The 23,647-nt window shown below is 57.6% G+C and overlaps 1 protein-coding gene across 10 annotated transcripts in view; it reads left to right on the top strand.

Moving 5' to 3' along the window:
* UNKL (unk like zinc finger) overlaps window positions 1-23,647 on the top strand; it is a 50,085-nt gene that overhangs the window by 16,205 nt on the left and 10,233 nt on the right. For 4 of the 10 annotated variants that reach the window (XR_005237773.2, XM_037990060.2, XM_037990059.2 and 1 more), the window contains 5 exons: window positions 1,550-1,667; window positions 4,590-4,674; window positions 5,874-5,959; window positions 8,106-8,168; window positions 13,494-13,671. Coding sequence is in view for 5 of the 10 variants with exons in the window: in XM_037990060.2 (XP_037845988.1) it covers window positions 1,550-1,667; window positions 4,590-4,674; window positions 5,874-5,959; window positions 8,106-8,168; window positions 13,494-13,671 (530 nt within the window). In the remaining 5 variants the exon portion in view is untranslated. Of the gene's footprint in view, window positions 1-232; window positions 1,368-1,549; window positions 1,668-4,589; window positions 4,675-5,873; window positions 5,960-8,105; window positions 8,169-9,783; window positions 11,805-13,493; window positions 13,672-20,080; window positions 20,218-21,035; window positions 21,128-23,647 lie in introns of those variants that run through there. The other 6 variants (XM_007981217.3, XM_073015001.1, XM_007981324.3 and 3 more) reach the window with 6 other exon arrangements.

Below are 23,647 nucleotides of genomic sequence, written 5' to 3'. Positions count from 1 at the left end.
CTGTCCCGGGGACGGGCCTCCCCACCCATGCTCAGTGGCTCCCATGCAGTCCCCTACCGGGGCTTCTCTGCCAGGCAAGGGGACGGAGCACTGCAGGAGGGACCCCCGTGTGCCCAACCTGTGCCTCTGGTCGCAGCCATGCTGTCCGGGCTGTGGACCGCGTGCTGTCTCCTCGCCCGAGCCCCAGGCACTCTGACGTTGTTGTCACCTGGGATCGACCTCGTCTTCACAGCTGGCAGCTGGGACACCGGGTCCTTAGGCTGAGTCCCACGGCCAACAACCCAAGGGTCGTCCTGCCCAGGGTGCACAAAGGACCTTCCTCCACTGCCTGAGCCCCAGCCGTCCCTGGATCTGGCCCGCGGGTTTGGCGCCTCGCAGCCTGCTTGCCTCTGAAGTCCCTTTCTCCTTCTTGCCCCAGCCCGGCCTCCTGGGTGTGCCTGGCCTGGCCTGCCTGCCGTCTGCAGTTTGCACCTGAGATGGGGGTTGGGGGGTACAGACCCCACCGGGTGTCTAAATGACTGGACCATGGCCTTGGCCTCCCTGAGGCCCTGTCTGTGTCCAGCTCTTCCTTTGAGCAGAGAGCCACCCTCTCCTCTTCTGAATGACCTGGTGCTGCCTCATGTGCCCCAGAGGGCGCCTGTGCCCCCATGGGAAGGATGCCCCGGAGGGTGCCTGTGCCCCCATGGGAAGGACCCCCCTCCTTGTTTTGCCACATTCCGTCTCCCTCTGAGCAGCGTCCAGGTTGAGGGACCTGAACGACTGTAGAACAACCACAAATTAGTCTCTAGGTTTTTGTCATCGCCCGTCATGGAAAGAAAAGAAAAATTCTTTTCTTCAACAGGCACTTATGTTTTCCATAAATCCAAGCCAGTTACAATAAAGCTGTTAGAAATTCCACGAGGAGTAGAGGATTTTGTTTTTTTATGAGACAGAGTCTCTGTTGCCCAGGCCGGAGTGCGGTGATGCATTTCAGCTCACTGCAGTAGGAACATAGGTAATTTGAAATTGGTGAGGATTTTTAAATCGTGGGATCAAAACTCTCACTTGCATTTTATAGAAGGTTGACGAGACAGCCCCGTGCTGTCCAGGTGCCCGGCCTCACTGCCCCCAGGAAGTTCAGCTGCATCTCCCCTGCGTTCTCCACGTCCATGAGGGTGGCTCTGACTCAGACTCAAGTTAAATGCCATGAAGAACAGCCCCGGGGCTCCTGACCCCGTCCTGGCACTGGCCCAGCCTGCGTGTCCATGAGTGCAGAGCTGGGCTGCCGGTCACTCCAGGGCCCTAGGCCTGAGGCCCCTCCTGGTGGGAGGCAGACACCTCTGGGCACACGGGGGCAGCCATGTCCTCCTGTGTCCCCTGACACCTCCTCATCCCCAGGTCCACGCCCTGCCCCAGCGTGAAGCACGGGGATGAATGGGGGCAGCCATGTCCTCCTGTGTCCCCTGACACCTCCTCATCCCCAGGTCCACGCCCTGCCCCAGCGTGAAGCATGGGGATGAGTGGGGGGAGCCATGTCCTCCTGTGTCCCCTGACACCTCCTCATCCCCAGGTCCACGCCCTGCCCCAGCGTGAAGCACGGGGATGAGTGGGGGGAGCCCGCACGCTGCGACGGCGGTGACGGCTGCCAGTACTGCCACTCCCGCACGGAGCAGCAGTTCCATCCCGAGGTACGTCCCTCTGGCCCCCCAGGTGCAGGGATTGCTGGAAGGCCCCGGAGAAGCTGAGGGTTTCACCGCGGGGCTCATCACACAGAAAGAACAGTGATTCACCTTGGCCGAGGGCTGGCGCGGGGCGGGAAGCCGGGGGGGCATGAGGGCTGCACCTGCTTCCTGTCTTGCTTGCTGGCCTTCAGGCTGCCCTCAGCCGGTGAGTCTCTCCGCTTGGCCTGCCACAGAAAAGAATCATGGGAAAAAAGCAGGGAGAAAATGTCAATTAAAAACATACATATTCAGGGCCGGGCGCAGTAGCTCATGCCTGTAATCCTAGCACTTTGGGAGGCTGAGGCAGGCGGATCACTAGGTCAGGAGATCCAGACCATCCTGGCAAAACCCCGTCTCTGCTAAAAATACAAAAAAATTAGCCAGGCGTGGTGGCGGGCGCCTGTAGTCCCAGCTACTCAGGAGGCTGAGGCAGGAGAATGGCGTGAACTTGGGGAGGCAGAGGTTGCAGTGAGCTGAGATCCGGCCACTGCACTCCAGCCTGGGTCACAGAGCGAGACTCTGCCTCAAGGAAAAAAAAAAATGTATATATATATATACACACACACACACACATTCAGGCCAGGCACAGTGGATCACACCGTAATCCCAGCACTTTGGGAGGCCGAGGCGGGCAAATCACTTGAGGTCAGAGGTTTGAAACCAGCCTGGTCAACATGTCTTCACTAAAAATACAAAAATTAGCTGGGTGTAGTGGTGGGCGCCTGTAATCCCGGCTACTCTGGAGGCTGAGGTGTGAGGATCACTTGAACCCGGGAGGCAGAGGTTGCAGTGAGCCGAGATTGCGCCACTGTACTCCAGCCTGGGGGACAGAGCAAGACTCTGTGTGAAATACCTGAAAACCTCAGCCAAGGGGGAGGCTTGCAGGGGCTGGGAGGGACCAGGCGCTGCTTCCTGTCTTTTCTTGACGCATGTCGTCACGGACGCGCATCATGCCTTTTGGGTGTCGGTGACCACACACTCAGCGGTGCCACCAGGGGCCTGTCGGGAGTCTGGCGTCCGGAGCCTTTTCTGTGTTCAGTCACACAGGCCTGGCTGCAGACCCCAGTCTCCAGTACCCCGCCAAGTGGAGCTGGCACCACATGGGTCACAGCCGGCCCCGTAAATCCTGAGTGACATAAACCCTCCCACCTGGGCCCTGCCCCAGGTGAACAAGAACTCTTCCCAGGCAGGAAGTTCCTGGGGCTGAAGGGGGCAGCCTGAGCAGGAGCCAGGGCTGTGCCTCCACTAGAAGGTGCAGGGTATGGATGGTCCACCCAGCTGTGTAGTTGCCAAGGGATCATACTCAGATTTGTATTTAAAACGAACAGGCCAGGCACAGTGGCTCACGCCTGTAATTCCAGCACTTTGGGAGGCCGAGGCAGGTGGATCACTTGAGGTCAGGAGTTTGAGACCAGCCTGGCCAACATGGTGAACCCCTGTGTGTACTAAAAATACAAAAATTAGCTGGACATGGTGGCACGCGCCTGTAATCCCAGCTACTCAGGAGGCTGAGGCAGGAGAATCGCTTGAATCCAGGAGGCAGAGTTTGCAGTGAGCCAAGATGGCACCATTGTACTCCAGCCTGGGTGACAGAGCCAGACTCCTTCCCCCCCCCCAAAAAAAATGAACAGGCCGGGCACGGTGGTTCATGCCTGTAATCCCAGCACTTTGGGGGACCGAGGTGGACAGATCACCTGAGGTCAGGAGTTTGAAACCAGCCTGGGCAACATGGTGAAACCCTATCTCTACTAAAACTGCAAAAAATTGGCCAGGCGGCCGGGCGCGGTGGCTCACACCTGTAATCCCAGCACTTTGGGAGGCCGAGGCGGGCGGATCACGAGGTCAGGAGATTGAGACTATCCTGGCTAACACGATGAAACCCCATCTCTAATAAAAATACAAAAAATTAGCCAGGCGTGGTGGCGGGTGCCTGTAGCCCCAGCTACTCGGGAAGCTGAGGCAGGAGAATGATGTGAACCCGGGAGGCGGAGTTTGCAGTGAGCCGAGATCGTGCCGCTGCACTCCAGCCTGGGCGACAGAACCAGACTCTGTCTCAAAAAAAAAAAAAAAAAAATTAGCCAGACATTGTGGCACATGCTTGTAATCCCAGCTACTCGGGAGGCTGAGGCAGGAGAATCACTTGAACTGGGGAGACGGACGTTGCATTGAGTCGAGATCACGCCACTGCACTCCAGCCTGGGCAACAGAGGGAGACTCTCTCAAAAAACAAACAAAATGAACAAGCGAACAAGCCCCCACAGGTGCCTCGTGGTGGGAGAGCCGTCGGAGGGTGGCCAGGCTGGAGGTCAGGAGGGAGGCTTCCTGCTGGGACCCAGGCAGGTGTGGGCACTGGGGGCCAGGTGTGCCAGTTGCTGTGTCCTTCCCGGAGAGCTGCGGAGCAGGAGGGGCTGGGCCAGGCCCTCTGAAGGCGGACTGGGGGCTTCCAGGCCGGTCTGTCCCTTGCTGGGTCTTAAGCGTTGTTGACCCATGAGAGGGGCTGTCACCCTAGGTGAAGTGTCAGTGGGTCTGGTCAGGGAACAGAGACACGCGCTTCTTTTAATAGGCACTTATTAGGCACCTGCTGCATACCAGACTCTGAATTTGGTGCCATCTTTCAGAAAAGATCAGCAGGGAAATGACCTTGCCCGTGACTAGAGGGCAGGTGCGGCAGGAATGGCCCACAGGTGTGCCTGTTCCCTGTGGGTCAGCTGTGCAGAGAGGAGGGATGCGGGGACCAAGGGCACACAGTGGAGGAGGGCAGGGCCCACCCTTTTCGGGGTGTCTTGTTAGGACTTGGAGCTTCGTCCTCTGCCTTGGGATGATGCCAGCTATGGTCTTTCCACAGGATCCCATATCCAATCAGGCGTCTTTATTTCATTTTTCCCCCAGATCTACAAATCTACGAAATGCAACGACATGCGCCAAACCGGGTACTGCCCTCGCGGCCCCTTCTGCGCCTTTGCACACATTGAGAGTGAGTGACCGTCCCTGTGGCAGCTTCACCTGAGCAGGTTCTGCGGCTCTGCAGGCCCTCACTGGAGTTACTGATGACCCGCAGCTGGCCACGAGGGCCTGGAAGACGGGCGGGAGCTCAGCACTGTGGTTGGGGGTGGGGGGGGTCCCTGACATGCCCATGGAGGCTCCCTGGGGTGTTTGTGCCACATGAGGCTGGGTTCCCTGCACGCCAGTGTGGGCCAGGCCAGGGGGAACCTGCAGGGACCCTGTGTCCAGGCACGATGGGGCCCCGAGCGTGGAGGCCGAGTCCTCGTGTGGGCCGGCTGGCGCCTCCACCTGCCTCCTGGGCATCCAAGCTGGGTCCTTCTGCCCCCCACTGCCTGGGCCTTGCCCTGAGACTGCCATCTTGCCGGGCGCCCACCCAGGAACACCACCTCGGGCTCAGCCCGAGCTTTCCAGAGCCGTCCGCTGTCCAGAGGATGAGGGCTTAGCTTTGGCCATCACGTGGTCCCCAATAAGTTCCCAGCAGCAGAAACAAGCCCCAGTGGGAACCCGCGCGGCCGCCGCCTCGAAGCCGGGGGCTTGGGTTCCGGGTTTTCTGCGTGTGGTCGCAAGCTCAAATTTCCCTTTGTTTTTGATTTTAGTAGGGAGGGCAGCTCTTCTTGTTCACATTTTAAACATTGCTTTTCGGCCGGGCGCGGTGGCTCAAGCCTGTAATCCTAGCACTTTGGGAGGCCGAGACGGGCGGATCACGAGGTCAGGAGATCGAGACCATCCTGGCTAACATGGTGAAACCCCGTCTCTACTAAAAAAATACAAAAAACTAGCCGGGCGCGGTGGCGGGCGCCTGTAGTCCCAGCTACTCGGGAGGCTGAGGCAGGAGAATGGCGTGAAACCGGGAGGTGGAGCTTGCAGTGAGCTGAGATCGGCCACTGCACTCCAGCCTGGGCGACAGAGTGAGACTCCATCTCAAAAAAAAAAAAAAAAAAAAAAAAAAACATTGCTTTTCCTGGTAAAAACATGAAACACTGGTCTAAGGCCTGAGGGTCTGGTTGCCCTGAGCGTCCCCTATCATTGCCCAGCCGTCCTCTGCTGCCTCCCTGAGGGATGATTGTGACAAGGCCGTGCACGCTCGGCCCTGACATGTGGTGCAGAGACTTCTGCGTGTTCCTGTCACCCACCAGTGGCCCTCAGAGCCTGCTGCTCCTGTCCTTGCAGAGAGCCTGGGGATGGTGAATGACTGGGGCTGCCGCGACCTCCACCTCACGAGTCCTGCCTCCACGGGCAGCGGCCAGCCGGGAAACGTAAGTGAACAGTGTTCCCGGGACAATACCAAGTGTCCTTTGGTTTAATTGAACTGTTAGGGATATAGATGGATATGAGTTTTCAGCAATGTGGTCACGGGCAGTCTGTGGTGTTTGTGGCTCTTCTAGAAGAGTCTAGAAAATCCTTGCCACTAGGCCGGGGGCGGTGGCTCATGCCTGTCATCCCAGCACTTCGGGAGGCTGAGGCGGGCGGATCACCTGAGGTCAGGAGTTTGAGACCATTCTGGCCAACATGGTGAAACCCCGTCTCTCCTAAAAATACAAAAATTAACTGGGTGTGGTGGTGGATGCCTGTAATCCCAGCTACTCAGGAGGCTGAGGCAGGAGAATTGCTTGAACCCAGGAGACGGAGGTTGTGGTAAGCTGAGATCCCACCATTTCATTCCAGTCTGGTGACAGAGCGAGACTCTTTCAAAGAAAAGAGGGGGGAAGAGGGGGTTGGGCTCCTAGGAAGGTAAGGCTCTGGGGGAGACTGGTGGAAGATAAGAGTCACTTCAGTGAGGTTGGTTACACAGCCTCTCCTGCTGGTGTGGAGAGGGGAGAGGGCACCTTCACAGAGGGAGTTCACGCCCGGCTTTGAGGCAGGAAGGGAGCGGAGAGCTGTTCCTGCGTTTGCTGTTTCTCAGCTGCTTTCAACTCGAAATAATATTTTTCCCAGAGAGTGGCATGTTGTGGGGTGGGACACTCTGACCCCTCGTGTATGTCTTAGAGCTTCACGTGAGCCTCTGCCTTAGGCCCATGGCTCGGTTTGGGGTTTGACGCTGTGGTTGGTTCGGGGAGTCTAGAGCTGGCACCCTGCCTTCACATAGACCAACCCAAGGTCAGAGAGCCACGTTTAAATGTAAGAAATGGAACTCAGGGCCGGGTGCAGTGGCCCATGCCTGTAATTCCAGCACTTTGGGAGGCCAAGGCAGGTGGATCACCTGAAGTCAGGAGTTCGAGACCAGCCAGGCCAACATGGTGAAACCACCATCTCTACTAAAAATACAAAAATTAGCCAGGCATGGTGGTGCATGCCTACGGTCCCAGCTACTCCAGAGGCTGAGGCAGGAGAATCGCTTGAACCCAGTAGGAGGAGGTTGCAGTGAGCTGAGATTGCGCCACTGCGCTCCAGCCTGGACGACAGAAGGAGACTGTCTCAGAAAAAAAAAAAAAAAGAAAAGAAATGGAACTTAGGAGAACCGACAGGGAGCCAGCAGATTCAGACGTCTCTTCTGTTTCATGAAGCCTTCAAGATTTGGCATCCTTGGCCAATTGCAGTGGCTCACGCCTGTAAACCAAGTACTTTAGGAGGCTGAGGTGGGACAATCGCTTGAGGTCAGGAGTTCAAGACCAGCCTGGGCAACAAAACGAGACCCTGTCTCTACAGAAAGCTTTGAAAAATTAACTGGGTCCACTGGCAAATGCCTGTGCTCCCAGCTTCTTGGCAGGCTGAGACAGGAGGATTGCTTTAGCCAGGGAGGTCATACCACTGTGCTCCAGCCTGGGAGACAGTGAAATCCTGTCTCAAAAAAGAAAATAGCATTTGTCTAAATTCTGAGCAGAGCTTACATCTGTGTGTGTGTGTGTGTGTGTACAGATCTTTAAGAACCAGAAGTACTGCTGAGTAGGTGTGTATATATATACTTATGTGTGTGTGTGTATTTTTTTTTTTTTTTTTGGAGACAGAGTCTCACTTTATCACCCAGGCTGGAGTGCAGTGGTACAACCTTGGCTCACTGCAGCCTCCGGGTTCAAGCAATTCTCCCAGGTTCAAGCAATTCTCCTTTTTTTAATTTTTAATTTTATTTTTTGAGATGGAGTTTCACTCTTGTTGCCCAGGCTGGAGTGCACTGGTGCCATCTCGGCTCGCTGTAACCTCCACCTCCTGGGTTCAAGTGATTCTTTTGCCTCCACCTCTCGAGTAGCTGAAACTACAGGCATGTGCCACTGTGCCTGGCTATTTTTGGTATTTTTAGTGGAGACAGGTTTTCATTGGCCAGGCTGGTCTCGAACTCCTGACCTCAGATGATTCACCCGCCTCAGCCTCCCAAAGTGCTGCCACTGTGCCCAGCCTGAATATGTATATTTTTAATTCACATTTTCTCCCTGTGTTTTCCTCACATGACTCTTTTTTATGTTGCAGGCCAAGCGGAGAGACTCACCGGCCGAGGGCGGCCTGAAGGGCAGCGAGCAGGACAGCAAGCAGGTACAGGCCCCAAGGCTCCCCGCGGCCCTCGTGCCTGCCAGTGCGACATTGCGTTAGGGCTGCGCTTGCGCATCCTTGGTCCCGCCCACTCTGGGCTCACAAAGCCGTCTGGTTAACATCTGCTTGTTACAGAATTAGCTCTCTCCTGGTACCCCCGTGTTTGTCTGTTGGAAACATTCGTGTTACGCCTTGGAAACAACAAAGCCAAAACCTCCTGCTGTTTTCTGCTCAGGGAAATAAGAGGGGCCCTTTGGAGCCCATCTGTGTTACTTTCCTTGGGCTACGAGGAAAGGATGCAGATGGGGCCATTTAAACAGCAGAACTTGCCTGGTGCGGTGGCTCACACCTGTAATCGCAGCACTTTGAGAGGCCAAGGAGGGGGGATCACGAGGTCAGGAATTCGGGACCAGCCTGGCCAACATGGTGAAACCCCATCTCTACTAAAAATGCAAAATATTAGCCAGGCGTGGTGGCACGTGCCTGTAGTCCCAGCTACTTGGGAAACTGAGGCAGGATACAAAATATTAGCCAGGCATGGTGGCACGTGCCTGTAGTCCCAGCTACTCAGGAAACTGAGGCAGGAGAATCGCTTGAAGCCGGAAGGTAGATGTTGCAGTGAACCAAGATCATGCCACTGCGCTCCAGCCTGGGTGACACAGAACGAGACTCCGTCTCTAAATAAATGAATGAATGAGGGAGTTTTGGTTGGGCATAGTAGCTCACACCTGTGGTTCCAGCACTTTGGGAGGCTGAGGCAGGAGAATTGCTTGAGCCCAGGAGTTGGAGGTTGCAGGGAGCCGAGCACTCCAGTCTGGGCGAGAGTGAGGCCCTATCTCAAACCAAACCAAAAGCGAAACCACACCCCAAGCAACAGCACCTGATTCTCTTTCAGTTCTGGGGGCTGAGTCCGAGCTTGAGCTATCCAGAACTGGCTCCTGAGGCCCCCTAGGTGCAGATGCTGCCTCTTCCGTATCCTCTGGGTCACTCCTCTGTGTGTGGGCATCCTGGGGTCTCTTCCTGGGAACAGCAGCTGCGTAGGGCCCTGCCCGTAACACCTCATTTCATTGTTTTTTACAGTTTCTTGAATTTTTTGAGACAGGGTCTGGCTCTGTCACCCAGGTGGGGTGCGGCGGCCCAGTCCAGCTCACTGCAGCCCGGGACTTCCAGGCTTGAAGCAGTCCTCCCACCTCAGCCTCCTGAGTCACTGGGACCCCAGGCCCACACCACCAGGCTTGGCCAATATTTGTATTTTTTTAGAAATGGGGTCTTACTATGTTGTGCAGGATGGTCTTGAACTCCTGGGCTCAAGCAATCCTCCTGCTCTGGCCTCCCAAAGTGTTGGGATCACAGGTGTGAGCCTCCACGCCCGGCCTAAGAACTCATCTCACCTTAATTACTCCTCACAGGCCTATCTCCAAATTTAGTCACTCCGGGGGTCACGGCTTCCATGTAGGAATCTGGGGGGGACACGTTTGGTCCATAACAAAGACACTGTGCTGACTGAAACGAGCCAGGTACTGAAAGGCAGATCCTGTGTGCGGAGCCGCATTCACAGACAGCAGGTAGCAGGGTGGGTGCTGCGGCCGGGGCGGGGGAGGGAGCTGGTGTTCCTGGGGTCAGAGCTTCCGGCTGGGAGATGAGGCGTTTTGGGGATGGATGCGGTGATGGCTGCACAGCGGCGTGGATGGAATTCATGCCACGGACTCCACCGACCCGTGACCACTGTAGTAAATGTTACATTTCACCGTAATACAGAGAAGAAAAACCAGGCAGGCAGTGCCGGTGTTAGCGGAGGTGCTGCGTGCCCATGGCATCCTCACGGGGCAGGCGGTGCCGGTGTTAGCGGAGGTGCCGCGTCCCCATGGGGCTCTCGTCTGACGCCTCTCACCATGCCCAGCCCTCTTGTGGATGGGCCTCTACACCAGGCCCGTCATCTGTGGCCATTGTACCTTGGCGAACAAGGACTGACCTGGATGTTGATGATTTTCAGGTGATCATTTGGGCTGCAGTCACAGTGTGCACATCACCCCAGCCAGCTCCCGGGCAGGGTCAGCATGGGGTCTGGGAGTCACTCAGTGCTGAGGCTTCCTCTCCGATCCCTCTTGGTTTATGGCCTCCAGTAGGCTGGGGAAGGCCCCCAGGGTGGAGTCCCTCCTGCAGACACCCAGGAAGGAGGCGGCCTTGGCTTCTCAGGCTGCTGCACTCACCCTGGGCCGGGCAGTGCTTTGGGAGCCTGAGGCCGCCTCCTAGCCAAGGGTCAGCCTGTGCCCAGCCCTCAGACCAGCGCTGCTTTGGAGGCAAATGTGGCACCTGCACTGTGGTGTCTCCTGGCTTTCTGCGTTCTTGGGCTCTCTGCAGACACAGGTGTGGGGCACAGGCTCCCTGTCTGACCCAGGGCAGGGCAGGCCTGCTCTGCAAACCCCACCATTGTCCATGGCTTCTTGGTGGGCCCGGGCCCTTCCAGGCAATAGTCCCTAGGCTCTCCCTTATTTGGGAGGTGGCCTCCGGGCCTGGGTGATGCTCTGGAGTTGGGTTCAGGCAAGGACTGAGACACCTGCAGGGGTCATGGAGCTGGGAGGACATCCACAGGGGTGACTGTGACCCGGGCGGTGGCCTCTTGGCTACTGGTGGGTCAGGACATGGTGGACCTCAGCCTGGTGGAGCAGGGGCAGCTTGTGTGTAGGGACTGTGCCCCAGAGCACGGACCCAGGCAGACCCTGAGACACAGGGTGGGCTGCCAAGAGATGGGACAAGGAGGGGATGGGGGAGGGCTTCTGCGGGCCGTGCAGCTGTGCAGTGTCCACATCCCCGGAGGGCAGTGCATTGCCGTCCCTGAGCTTTTGGTTCTGAGTCACAGCTGCTGGATGCGGTGAGCTCGGCAGACTGCCCCACGTCACTCACCCCTTGCTGGTGCCTGCCTCCTTGGTCCCGCAGCCTGGGTGGCCCTGTCCTTTGCTGGTAGAGAAGGTCGGTCCCCTCCTTGATCCAAGCTGTCGGGGAACAAGGAGCTCCCAGGTATCTGCGTCGCTCCTGGATGTCGGGTCACTGGAACGTCTGTTGGGAGGTCCTTCTCAGCTTTCCTGGGGCCACATTGAGGCTCTGGAGCAGGGACAGGAAGCGCCAGGGGTAGGGGGCGGGTTGCCACTGAGATGGCACCAGGTCTCGAATCACCCACCGTGTTTCTGGGCTGCTTGCTAGAGAACGTGAGGCTTCCAGCAACCCCGTCACCAGGCTCACCATGGGGGGTTGATGGGGCGTGTCGGCAGCGCTGTGCATGGCTGGAGGGTCCCTGGTGTTGCATGGCTGGGTAGCTCTGTGGTGTTGGGTGCAGGAGTTACCGCCGTCCCTGATGCTGACGGGGTGGACTGTGGTTCCTTTTTTCACGGCTTGAGGGAGAGTGGTCTCCGGGCTAGGTAGGGGAAGTGGATTATGGACGAGGGGGCAGGCCCCATCTTGCACCTGCGCAGGGAGCTCTGGTGGCTGTCTCCAGAGTTTGCAGCTGGAGGAGACTGTTTTCAGAGTCAGTCACGAGGGCTCTGTGCACCTCCTGTGCCGTGGGCTGAGGAGCAAATCCGTTATCCAGAAGGAAGCCAGTGCAGGCAACAGGACCACAAGGCCACAGAAGCCTGGAGCCAGGTGCGTTCTTGAGGACTAGTCAGTGCCTGATTTCTGACCCTTAGGAAATGCACGTTAAAATTCTTCATTATGGGCCGGGCGCGGTGGCTCAAGCCTGTAATCCCAGCACTTTGGGAGGCCGAGACGGGCGGATCACGAGGTCAGGAGATCGAGACCATCCTGGCTAACACGGTGAAACCCCGTCTCTACTAAAAAAAAATACAAAAAACTAGCCGGGCGAGGTGGCGGGCGCCTGTCGTCCCAGCTACTCGGGAGGCTGAGGCAGGAGAATGGCGTGAACCCGGGAGGCGGAGCTTGCAGTGAGCTGAGATCCGGCCACCGCACTCCAGCCTGGGTGACAGAGCAAGACTCCGTCTCAAAAAAAAAAAAAAAAAAATTCTTCATTATGGACAGTTTTACTTAGCAGACAAATTAGTAGAATCACACCCCCGAAGGTTAACTTTTCCTGCATTACTTTTCAGCAAAACCCAAATATCATATCATTTCAACTCTAATATTTCAGTATACAATTCATTTTTTTTTTAAGAAACAGAGTCTCTCTGTTGCCCAGGCTGCAGTGCAGTGGTGCGATCTTGGCTCACCGCAATCTCTGCCTCCTGGGTTCAAGCGATTCTCCTGCCTCAGCCTCCTGAGTAGCTGGGACGACAGGTGCCTGCCACAATGCCTGGCTAATTTTTTGTATTTTTAGTAGAGACAGGGTTTCTCCATATTGAGCAGCCTGGTCTCGAACTCCTGATCTCAAGTGATCCACCCACCTTGGCCTCCCGAAATGCTGGGATTACAGGTGTGAGCCACCGTGCCCGGCCCTGGCTAATTTTTTTTTGTATTTTTAGTAGAGACAGCGTTTTGCCATGTTGGCCAGGCTGGTCTCGAACTCCTGACCTCCAGTAATCCGCCCACCTCGGCCCACCTCGGCCTCCCAAAGTGCAGGGATTACAGACGTGAGCCACTGTGCCTGGCCAGAAACCCTTTCTAATCCAGCTTTTGATGCTCGATTTTGCAGTGACCTCGTAGGTGGCTCTGGGTCATTTGTATCGGGCGTTTTCTTGTGTGCAGCGCCCTGCCCGTTACTGGGTTTTATTCAGCACTGCTCTGTGTGTTTGCTCTTTTTCTTTTGATCTATTATCCACCAAATACAGATCATGTGAGTCGCCCCGTGTTTTACTTTCCCTGGTGATGAGGTCACAGGACCACGCTATGGATGTTTTAGAAGTGGTGCTGGGTCTCTTTTTAAGTCCCTGGGAGGGCATTTCTCAGGGGTCCCCCGGGGTGCTCAGGAGCCAGTCCTGGGTGAGAGCTGGGTTGGGGGACCCAGGAGGTGTGGGGAGCTGCTGCAGGGCTTGCCCCTTGGGCTGGCAGGCCCCTGGCCTCTGACACATCTTTCTGCACCTGCCGGATTGATTTTACTGGCAAATGTCTACTCCTGAAACATTTTCTGCAGAAAAGCTCATGAGACACTTCACAGAGGTGTCTGTGCCTTTCCCAGGTGTACCATAGCCCGCCGCCCTGCCCGTCCTGGTGTTTCTCCTCAGTGCGGTCAGAGCCCCTCCGGGTCTGGGAAACTCTCCCCGGGCCTTGCCAGGGCGTGGTAGTTGGCAGCTGTCCCGTGGTGCTTTCTGCAGGGTGCTGACGTGGCGCTGCCTCCTCCACGCAGGGGGCACGTGCTGACAGTGTTGTGTCTTTGAACAGAACCACCTGGCCGTGTTTGCAGCCATCCACCCGCCGGCCCCCAGCGTGAGCTCCAGCGTGGCGTCCAGCCTGGCGTCCAGCGCCGGCTCTGGCAGCTCCTCCCCCACTGCGCTGCCCGCGCCCCCCGCCCGCGCCCTCCCGCTCAGCCCCGCTGGCAGCACCGTGGAGGCCGTCCTCGGTAAGTCCGGCACCATCCTCCTTTCTCCCTGACCTCCTTCTGTTCTCCTGCTGTAGCTTTTCAGGAACAGCGCTTCTATTTCAGGACATGTTACAGAGTCGCCATTTTTGTAAAGAAGCCAGACATGTCTTCGGTCTTTTGTCACTTTGGTTGTGTTGCACATGGGCTGTGAAAACAAGCCCTGGTAGGCCGGGCGCGGTGGCTCACGCCTGTAATCCCAGCACTTTGGGAGGCCGAGACGGGCGGATCACGAGGTCAGGAGATCGAGACCATCCTGTCCAGCACAGTGAAACCCCGTCTCTACTAAAAATACAAAAATTAGCCAGGCGAGGGGGCGGGCGCCTGTAGTCCCAGCTACTCGGGAGGCTGAGGCCGGAGAATGGCGTAAACCCGGGAGGCGGAGCTTGCAGTGAACTGAGATCACACCACTGCACTCCAGCCTGGGCGGCAGAGCGAGACTCCGTCTCAAAAAAAAAAAAAAGAAAACAAGCTCTGGCTCAGAGAGGCTCCTGGCCTGGGTGCCACGGGCACTGGGGACGAGGAGCCTCCCGGGAGCCAGGCAGAGTGTGCGCCGCCCGGCCCAGGGACTGAGAACAGGGAGGTTGCTGACAGATGATGGGAGGCGTGGGAGTTGGCTGCCTGTGTGCCCAGTGCTGTGGGAGGCTGAGGCAGGAGGATCACTTGAGCCCAGAAGTTCAAGACCAGCCTGGGCAACATAGTGAGACTCCATCTCTACTAAAAATAAAATAATTAGTCAGGCATGGTGGCGCACATATGTAGTCCCAGCTATTTGGGAGGCTGAGGTGGGAGGATCACTTGAGCCCAGGAGGTCGAGGCTGTGGTGAGCTGTGATTGCACCACTGCACTCCAGCCTGGGTGAGAGAGTGAGACCATCTCAAAAAAAGAATTGAAAGTAGGGATTGTGGACCAGTGAGGGCACTGAAGGTGGGGGATAGTGATGGGGTGGGAAGCCCGGCGAAGGCTTGGAGTCGGGGGCAAAGCTCTGAGCACCTGGGCTGGCAGCTTTGGGAGGCCTTTAGCTGGAGGGAGTCACTGGGCACTGAGACACGTGATGGAGCTGGGCTGTGGGGACCCGTCCGGGCCTGGCTGGAAGCCCAGAACCTGGGGGGCAGATTCTTCCAGAAGCCCAGCGGGGCCAGAGCTGGGGGCGGGACAGTGCCAGGGGCTGGGCTGTGTGTCCTTGGTCCCTTTCAGCCCCTGGGGACAGGTTGGGGTGGTGGGGGCGCCTGCCGCACCTGTGTAGAGCTTTGCTTGCAGAGACGCTTGGTGAATGATGGGATGTGCTGAAGTCCCACATTCCATGGCCACCAGCGCCCAAGGGACCCAAACCTGCCTCTCCTGACAGTGACAGTGAGGGACATGGGGAAGGCCGCCACCTGTAGTGGTCTCCAAGTTCTGTCCCTGGGCTGGGGTGGAGTGGGATGGGGTTGGGGGTACAGTGAGGATGGGCCCTGCTCAGCTCAGCCCGGGCCTGGAGCCCACCCCTTCCTCTCCTACATCCTCTGCTGTCCAGGGTGTGGTGGGGGAGCTGAGCATGGGATCAGGAGGACAGGGCTGCTGGGGCCACGTGGTGGGGGCCCTCGCTGCAGTGCCTGCATGGGCACACTCTGGGGACTCGGAGTGGGACCCCGGCACCATCAGGGCCCGCGTCGATGCGGGAGGTGGCCCGGCGGCCAGACCCGCAGTGACTCCTGCCCGAGAGCCGCAGCTGCCGGTCGCTGGTGGTTGCCCCCCACGGAACTGCTCGGGCCTGGCTGCAAGCCTCCAGCAGCTCCATCCGTGCAGGCCTGGACGCTGCCGGCCAAGGAGGCCGAGGAGAGAGACTCTTCCCAGCGCCCACTTAGGCCACAGACTGCACCTCGGCAGGACACTAGACCAGTCTCATCCTGAGTGGTGTCTGCAGGGAAAGCCAGGTGCAGCTCCTGAGGCCCCAGGACGGTCCTCAGTCCCCCAAGCACCCAGGGCCCCGCTCTCAGCACCTCTGCAACCCAGGTGCATCTTCTGGGCATGGCTCTCAGCCTGTGTTGCTGTGGGGCTGTCCCATCCCTACATCCCCTTGGGGTTGAGCCCAGGCCTTTACATTTTTGTTTTGTGTGTGTGTGGGTTTTTTGTTTTTGTTTTTGATTTTTTTTTTTTTTTTTTTTGAGACAGAGTTTCCCTCTTGTTGCCCAGGCTGGAGTGCAGTGGCGCGATCTTGGCTCACTGCAACTTCCGCCTCCCGGGTTCACGCCATTCTCCTGTCTGAGCCTCCGGAGTAGCTGGGATTACAGGCGCCTGCCACCATGCCCGGCTAACTTTTTTTTTTTTTTTTTTTTTGTATTTTTAGTAGAGATGGGGTTTTACCATATTGGCCAGCCTGGTCTTAAATTCCTGACCTCATGGTCTGCCCACCTGGGCCTCCCAAAATGCTGGGATTACAGGCTTGAGCCACTGCCTGGGATGTGTGTGTGTTTTTTTGAGACGGAGTCTTGCTCTGTCACCCAGATTGGAGGGCAGTGGCGTGATCTTGGCTCACCGCAACCTCTACCTCCTGGATTCAAGTGATTCTCCTGCCTCAGCCTCCTGAGTGGCTGAGACTGTAGGCGCGTGCCACCACGCCCGGCTGATTTTTGTGTTTTTAGTAGAGATGAGGTTTCACCATGTTGGCCAGGCTGGTCTCGAACTCCCGACCTCAGGTGATCCTCCCACCTCGGCCTCGCAAAGTGCTGGGATTACAGGCATAAGCCACTATACCCGGCCTGAAGTTTTTAAAAGGTCTCTTTCCCAAACACTGGGACCTTTTGTGGCCGCATGCGTCTCTCCCTTGCATCCCTGGTGTTCCCATGTGGGCTCTGTCGTGTACCCACAGGAGAACCCTCCAGAATCCAGGACCAGTCCCTCCCTCAGGAGGCCATGGGGAGAGTGGGCATCCTGGATGGACCCAGCGCCCCGTGCAGGGGGGCTCGGTCGGGCCGGGGCAGGGGCACAGGCTCAGGCCATGTTTGTGTGTGTTTCGTCCTCACTGGCTGGGAGCGCTGGGCCGCCCCGCCCAGGGAAGGGCTTCTCCTTTCTGCCTTGCTGTGGAGCGCTCACCTGGTTTCAGGACAGGACTCAAACTTGCGCCCTCCGGTCTGTTTTGGAAGTCATCTTCTCCCGGAGCCTCTATGGAGGAGGAAGCATGTGGTGTGAGATGACTCCTGTTAGGGCTTCACCATAAAGGGCAGGTTTTTAAAATCGTGAATGCTCCATGGGCGGGAGCGCTGTGTTCATTTTTCTCTCATGCAGAAACAAGCCCACGTGTGTGTTCAGCTGGAAACTAGGGCATACATGCTGTTCCTCTCAAACCAGAGCGGTCTCAGGAGTTGAATGGGCTGGGGTACCCACCCCCATCCCATTCCATTCCAGCCCAGGGACAGAGCACTTGGAGACCACCACAGGTGACGGCCTTCCCTGAGTTTGTTTTTGTTCGTTTTGGGGTTTTATTTTTTGAGACAGGGTCTTGCCCTGTCATCCAGGCAAGAGTGCAGTGGTGCAGTCAGCTCGCTGCAGCCTCAAATTCCCAGGCTCAAGAGACCCTCCTGTATCAGCCTCCCAAGTATAGCTGAGACCACAGGCAGGCGCTACGGGCCTAGCTAGAACATGCTTGTTTTAATTTGAGATCGCTATCATTAAATGGGTTGTGTGATCCAAGGTCCTGGATCGTGCTGAATCACAACCTCAAATTCACACATCCCCATCAGAAACTCAGGTCAGGGATGAAGTCCACAAATCACACCCTCAAATTCACACATCCCCATCAGAAACTCAGGTCAGGGATGAAGTCCGCACAGTGGCTAAAGCTCCAGGAGGGTCTGGCCTCTGAGCAGGTGCTTTTGTTTTTCTTGCTCTGTCATGCAGGCTGGAGTGCAATGGCAGAATCTCGCCTCACTGGAACCTCTGCCTTCCAGGTTCTTGCAGTTCTTCCTCCACAGCCTCCAGAGTAGCTGGGACTACAGGTGTGTGCCACCATGTCCGGATAATTTTTGTATTTTTAGTAGAGATGGGGTTTTGCATGTTGGCCAGGCTAGTCTTAAATTCCTGACCTCAGGTGATCCGCCCGCCTCAGCCTCCCAAGATGCTGGGATTATAGGCGTGAGCCACCGTGCCCGCCTAGGATTGATTGATTGATTGATTGATTTTTTTTTTTTTTTTTTTTTTTGAGACAGAGTCTGTCTTTGTTGTCCAGGCTGGAGTATAGTGGTATAATCTCGTCTCAGTGCAACCTCTGCCTCCCGGGTTAAAGCAATTCTCCTGCCTCAGCCTCCTGAGTAGCTGGGATTACAGGCACCTGCCACCACGCCTGGCAAATTTTTGTATTTTTAGTAGAGACGGGGCTTCACCATGTTGGTCAAGCTGGTCTGGAACTCTTGACCTCATGATCCGCCCGCCTCGGCCTCCCAAAGTGCTGGGATTACAGGCATGAGCCACTGCTCCCGGCCACTTATTTTTTTAAACAAATAAGTATACATTCTGTTTTTTAAATGAAGTTTCTCCTTCCCAACCTAAAAGTAGTAATGCTAGAATTTGAGCATAGCAGAAAAATATTTAGGAAAATTAAATCCCAAACAGGAGAGACCATCTTGGACTCTGCTTACTCTGGTGGAAAACAGAGCCAGGTGCCTGTGTGATTGACAGAGGCGTGGCTGCATCTGCATAGCTGACCTAACTCAGATGGACTGGAGTTAGCACATTTGTAGTAATTTTTCCAAACATTTTTTCATATCTGAGGTATGTTTTCGACCTCTTTTAGTATGTCACTCGTGATCTTGAAGCACGTTCTTTCATTGACTTAAATATTTCCTGAGCCGTGAGCTGTGGTTCACGCCTATAATCCCAGCACTTTGGGAGGCCAGGGCGGGTGGATCACCTGAGGACAGAAGTTCGAGACTAGCCTGACCAACATGGTAAAACCCTGTCTCTACTAAAAATACAAAAATTAGCTGGGTGTGGTGGCTTGCGCCTGTAATCCCAGCTTCTCACAAGAATTGCTTGGACCACAAAGGCGGAGGTTGCAGTGAACTGAGATCGTGCCACTGCATGCCAGCCTGGGCGACAGAGCGAGATTTGTTCTCAAAAAAAAAAAAAAAAATCCTGGCCGGGTGTGGTGGCTCAAGCTTGTAATCCCAGCACTTTGGGAGGCCGAGATGGGCAGATCACGAGGTCAGGAGATCGAGACCATCCTGGCTAACACGGTGAAACCCCGTCTCTACTAAAAAATACAAAAAACTAGCCGGGCGAGGTGGCGGGCGCCTGTAGTCCCAGCTACTCGGGAGGCTGAGGCAGGAGAATGGTGTAAACCTGGGAGGTGGAGCTTGCAGTGAGCTGAGATCCAGCCACTGCACTCCAGCCTGGGCGACAGAGCAAGACTCCGTCTCAAAAAAAAAAAAAAAAAAAATTCCGAACCATCTATTCAGAGGTGAAGCGATGGAATTTTTTTTTTTTTTTTTTCCCCAGGATCGACATTGCCTTAGTTACAGGCAATGTATTGTTGTTGCTGCTGCGGCTGAAATTCTGAGCTTTGCCACCCAGTGCCAGCCTCACTTTTTCCTCTGTGCATGCCTGAGGCATCACTGTGAAGTTACATCCCTGCACTAGCCGCAGGCACCAGAGGCAGTGTCCTGTGCCCCAGGCTCAGGGACTCCCGGAGCGAGCGGGACTGTCTGGCCCCGGGTGTAAGCCTGCCTGCCTGCGTGGGTATTTTATTAGCTGTTGTAGAGGGTTTTGGGCGAAGCAGGCGTGTAGACTGGGTCATTTTTTTCCTTGTTAATAGTACAGTTTCCTTCAGGTTGTAGATATACCGTGACTGAAGCACGGAATAGAGAAAATGAGCGGATTCTGTATTTAAGAGATTTAGTGAAAGCGTTTCAGGCCCATCTGATAGGTTCCATTTGCCTTCATCTCCACTTCATAGGAATAGGTTTCAGATTAAGAGTGACCTGCGAGCTCCGCACCCCGCGTTTAGATGGGGCTGGGCGGGCACGCGGACTTGGGAGGGAGGAGGGTCCTGCAGGGCAGGCAGCGGCCCCAGGTCACGCCGCCCCGCCCCGCGAGCGCCCGTGTTGGCTCCGGTGTTTCACCTGAGTCCGCCCGGAGCCGCTGCAGATGCAGGTGGGCAGGGCAGGAGGAGCCGGGCAGGGGGGCGGCTCCGGGGCTTTCGGCCTGAAGACCTCTAGCCCCCGCTGCCCGCGCCCACCTGCCCGCCCAGCTCGTGGCCAGGAGCCGCGGGGACCGGGTGCGCCCGGGGGGAGGGGAGGGTTGGGGGAGGGCGTGGCCAGTGCGGCGGGGGCGTGGCTGAGTCACATTGCGGGGCGGGGCCCGCGCGGCGGGGGCGGGGCCGAGTCACGTTGCGGGGGCGGGGCGCGGGCCGGGTTTGAATCCCCGGCGGCGGCCGCGGACCGTGAGTCAGCATCGGCGGCGGCCCCAGCGCGTGGCAGCCCCGCGCCGTCAAGGTGCGGGTCTCGTTACTCGGCGCTCAGGAGCGGGCCCTCCCCTAGGTGCGCCCCCCAGGTGCGTCCCCCGCGTCCCGGAGCCGGGTGTGACAGCCGCGGGGTGGGCCCGGGCTTCTCAGAGACCCGGAGCGAGGCGAAGGCGCTGCCTTCTCGGAACTTGCCTTTGCCGGGCGCTCGCCGGTTCCCAGCGCGGGCTCGGACCTTCTGCGTCCCCTAGAGAGGCGGGGTCGGTGCCCCGAGGGAGGGCAGGGGTGTGGGGCGGAGCGGCCAGGGGAACGGGGCAGGGAAGGGCCGAACCCTGCGTCCTGGCCTGGCCCAGCCTGCACTCAGCCCGCGTGGTTCGGGGATTTCCCTGGCGTCGGGGGCTCCCCCGCCCTGGCCTGAGTTCCGAGCAGTCTGTAGCTTGTCCTCGCGTGTCCCTGACCCCGGGGGACCGCGGCGGCTTGAATGTGCTGTGTCACGGCAGAGCCGGGCTGTGGGGCCGTGACTCAGCGGGCCGGTGATTTCCCAACGCCCGGAGCTGAGGCAGCCTGGCCTGACCCAGCTGTACTCGCTTAGATAACCAGCCTCACCTAGATTGTGCCTCTGCGTGAGGGTTAGCTCTTTCTTTGAGAATGTTTCAGAAGATCTGGATCTGACCTTGGAACAGTGAGGTGAGGGGGGGAAGAAGCTGCGGGCGAGAAAGTGGGCCAGGTGGGTGCAGCAGCTCTCTTCCCCCTAGCTTTCTGGGAGTGGGCCCCTAGACAGCACCCTAGGGGTGGTGGAGCCCCCTGGGACCCTCCCCACTGCCCTCTTTGGATCAGGGGCACTTGGCTGTGAAGCAGGGCTGGAGTCTCTTGGGGGCACCCACATGTTCCCCGAACGTCCCCTCTCCAGGTAGCTTCCCAGGCTTCAGCGCAGGTGACTTGGCTGAGATAGGTGGCGGCTGACGTCCTCTGAGCTGAGTGCGAGCTGTAGTAGTTTGTCAGGTGAGCGTTGAAGGCAGCTTAGCCCCTCCACATGCTGCGCGCTCTGCACCTGGTGGGAGAAGCCTCTGTCCTGACTTACGCACAGAGCATGGTGCGATCCCCCCACTCCAAGGGGAGAAAAGGCGCCTCCGTTCCTGTCCCCCAACTCCTTTGCGTCTTTGCTTTTCATGAGGAGTTTCTGGATCTCTGCCAGGTGTGAGGGGGTGAGCTCTGAAGGGGCTGCCACATCCTGATCCCGGGACTTGGGTGCAGAGGGCAGGTTCAGGTTCCTGAGCGTGGCTGACCTGACCCTGCGCAGACGGCTTGGCCCTCCCCGTCATCAAGCCCCAGTGTGGAAGCACACGGGGGCCGTGGGCAGGCCTGCGGGTTGGGGATCGGTGCCTGTCCTCAGTGGGTGAGTCTGCCCGGGGCCTTGGCATGGTTGAGGGTGACACCTGCAAGGATGGAGTGGGGGGCATTCCACGCAAGGCTTGGAGGCCGAGCAGCTTTCTGGGGACTGGTGGGGCTGATCTTAGTGACTGGAAGGCACGGCCAGGCTGAGCCTCAGTGGCACAGCAGGTTGGGAGCCTGGCAAAGGACCCATTGGGAAGCGGTGACCGGCACGCGCAAGGGCACAAGCTCCCTCCCTCCTTTCTTGCAGGTCAGGGCTCGGGACACGATGAGGCTTTTTGTAGTAGGAAGGTCACTCTTCCGATGCGTGAAGGTATTGGCCTCATTGGTGTGGGCTGAGCAAGCAGCCCCTGAGGAAGGGGCCCTGTAGTGCCAGCTTCCGGGAGGGCCCTGCACACACACTGTCTGGGAAGGCCCTGCAGTGGGGCCATGGGAACGAGCGAGGGATCCTTTGCTAGGGAGGAGGGGCTCTGGCCCCTGCTGGGGGACGTCCAGGACATCTGGGCTGGGGGCTGCAGAGCCACTGTGTTGGGCGGGTCCAGGCCACAGGAGAGGCTGCCAGGCACCAGGGAGGAGAGTGGGCCTGGGGGTGGGCCTGGGAGGGAAGCTGGTGCCTGTGACCAGAGGCAGTTCAGGGCACAGGTGCAGGGCTGGAGGGAAAGGCCCCGGGCAGCGGTGGGCAGAGTGAGTGCTGAGGAGGCCCCAGAAAACAGCTGCAGGAGGAGTGGAGACAGAGGTGGGGGTCTCCTCCCTGGGGAGGACTCAGGGAGGGAGGGCTGTGCACAGCAGGGGCAGATCTTTTGGTACAGAGTCCTGAGGGGCCTGGGGAGGACGGACAGGACCAACGGGGCATCTGCAGGTGGGCCCCCATGTCCTGGGTTGAATTGTGTCCCCTGAAAGTTGCATTTGAGGCTGGGCACGGTGGCTCATGCCTGTAATCCCAGCACTTTGGGAGAGGAGGCAGGCGGATCACCTGAGGTGGGGAGTTCGAGACCAGCCTGACCAATATAGAGAAAACCTGTCTGTACTAAAAATACAAAGTTAGCTGGGAGTGGTGGAGGGCAGCTGTAGTCCCAGCTGCTCAGGAGGCTGAGGCAGGAGAATAGCTTGAGCCTGGGAGGCGGAGGTTGCAGTGAGCTGAGATCGCACCACTGCACTCCAGCCTGGGCGACAGAGCAAGACTCTGTCTAGGGGAAAAAAAAAAAAAAAAAAAAAAAGATGCACCTGAACCCCAGGCCCCGCACCGGGCTCTGTGGCGTTGCGTGGAAGCACAACAGGTCCTTTTATCCCAGCGTTCGCTGTCCACTGCCTCAGTTGCTGGTGTGAGGTCTGGGTTCAGGATGGCACTGTACAGGAGGGCATTTGGTTGCTCAGTTAACTTTTATTACTGTGCAGTGCTGAAATCTGTCTATGTAACTAGTAAATCTTGTTAATCTCTTACTGGGCTTGACATGCAAATGAGGACGTTCATATAGGAAAAAGCCTGGTGTGTAGGGGTTCCATGTCATCCGCAGCCTCAGGCCTCCATGGGGGGTCTTGGAATGTATCCCCCCTGCTCCAGATCGGGGGATGCTACTGCAGGGTCCTCATAACCAGGTTAAAATGAGGCCGGTAGGGTGGGCCAGTGACCAGTGTCCTTATAAGAACAAACTTGGACAGACACTCAGAAGAGATGGCCCCCAGCGCAGAAGCAGACACCGGAGTCATGTGGCTGCCAGCCATGAAGGAGAGTGGACACCAGGAGGAGGAGGAGGAGAGCCCCAGGTCCTAGAGGGAGGGAGGAGGAGCAGCGCCCCAGGTCCTAGAGGGAGGGAGGAGGGAGGAGGAGCGTGCCCCAGCCCTGGAGAGAGGAGGGAGGAGGAGGAGCACACCCCAGCCCTGGAGAGAGGAGGGAGGAGGAGGAGCACACCCCAGCCCTGGAAGGAGGAGGGAGGAGGAGCACACCCCAGCCCTGGAGAGAGGAGGGAGGAGGAGGAGCACACCCCAGCCCTGGAAGGAGGAGGGAGGAGGAGCACACCCCAGCCCTGGAGGGGGGAGGCCCTGCCCACTGCAGATCTGACTTTCAGCCTTGGAGCCACCTGTCTGAGGCCACTCAGTGCATGGTCCTCTGCTGCTGCCTCCAGCGTCTCA

This window comes from Chlorocebus sabaeus, chromosome 5 (assembly GCF_047675955.1).
Source record: "Chlorocebus sabaeus isolate Y175 chromosome 5, mChlSab1.0.hap1, whole genome shotgun sequence".
NCBI lineage: Eukaryota > Metazoa > Chordata > Mammalia > Primates > Cercopithecidae > Chlorocebus > Chlorocebus sabaeus.
This window is presented reverse-complemented; position numbering and strand designations above follow the sequence as displayed.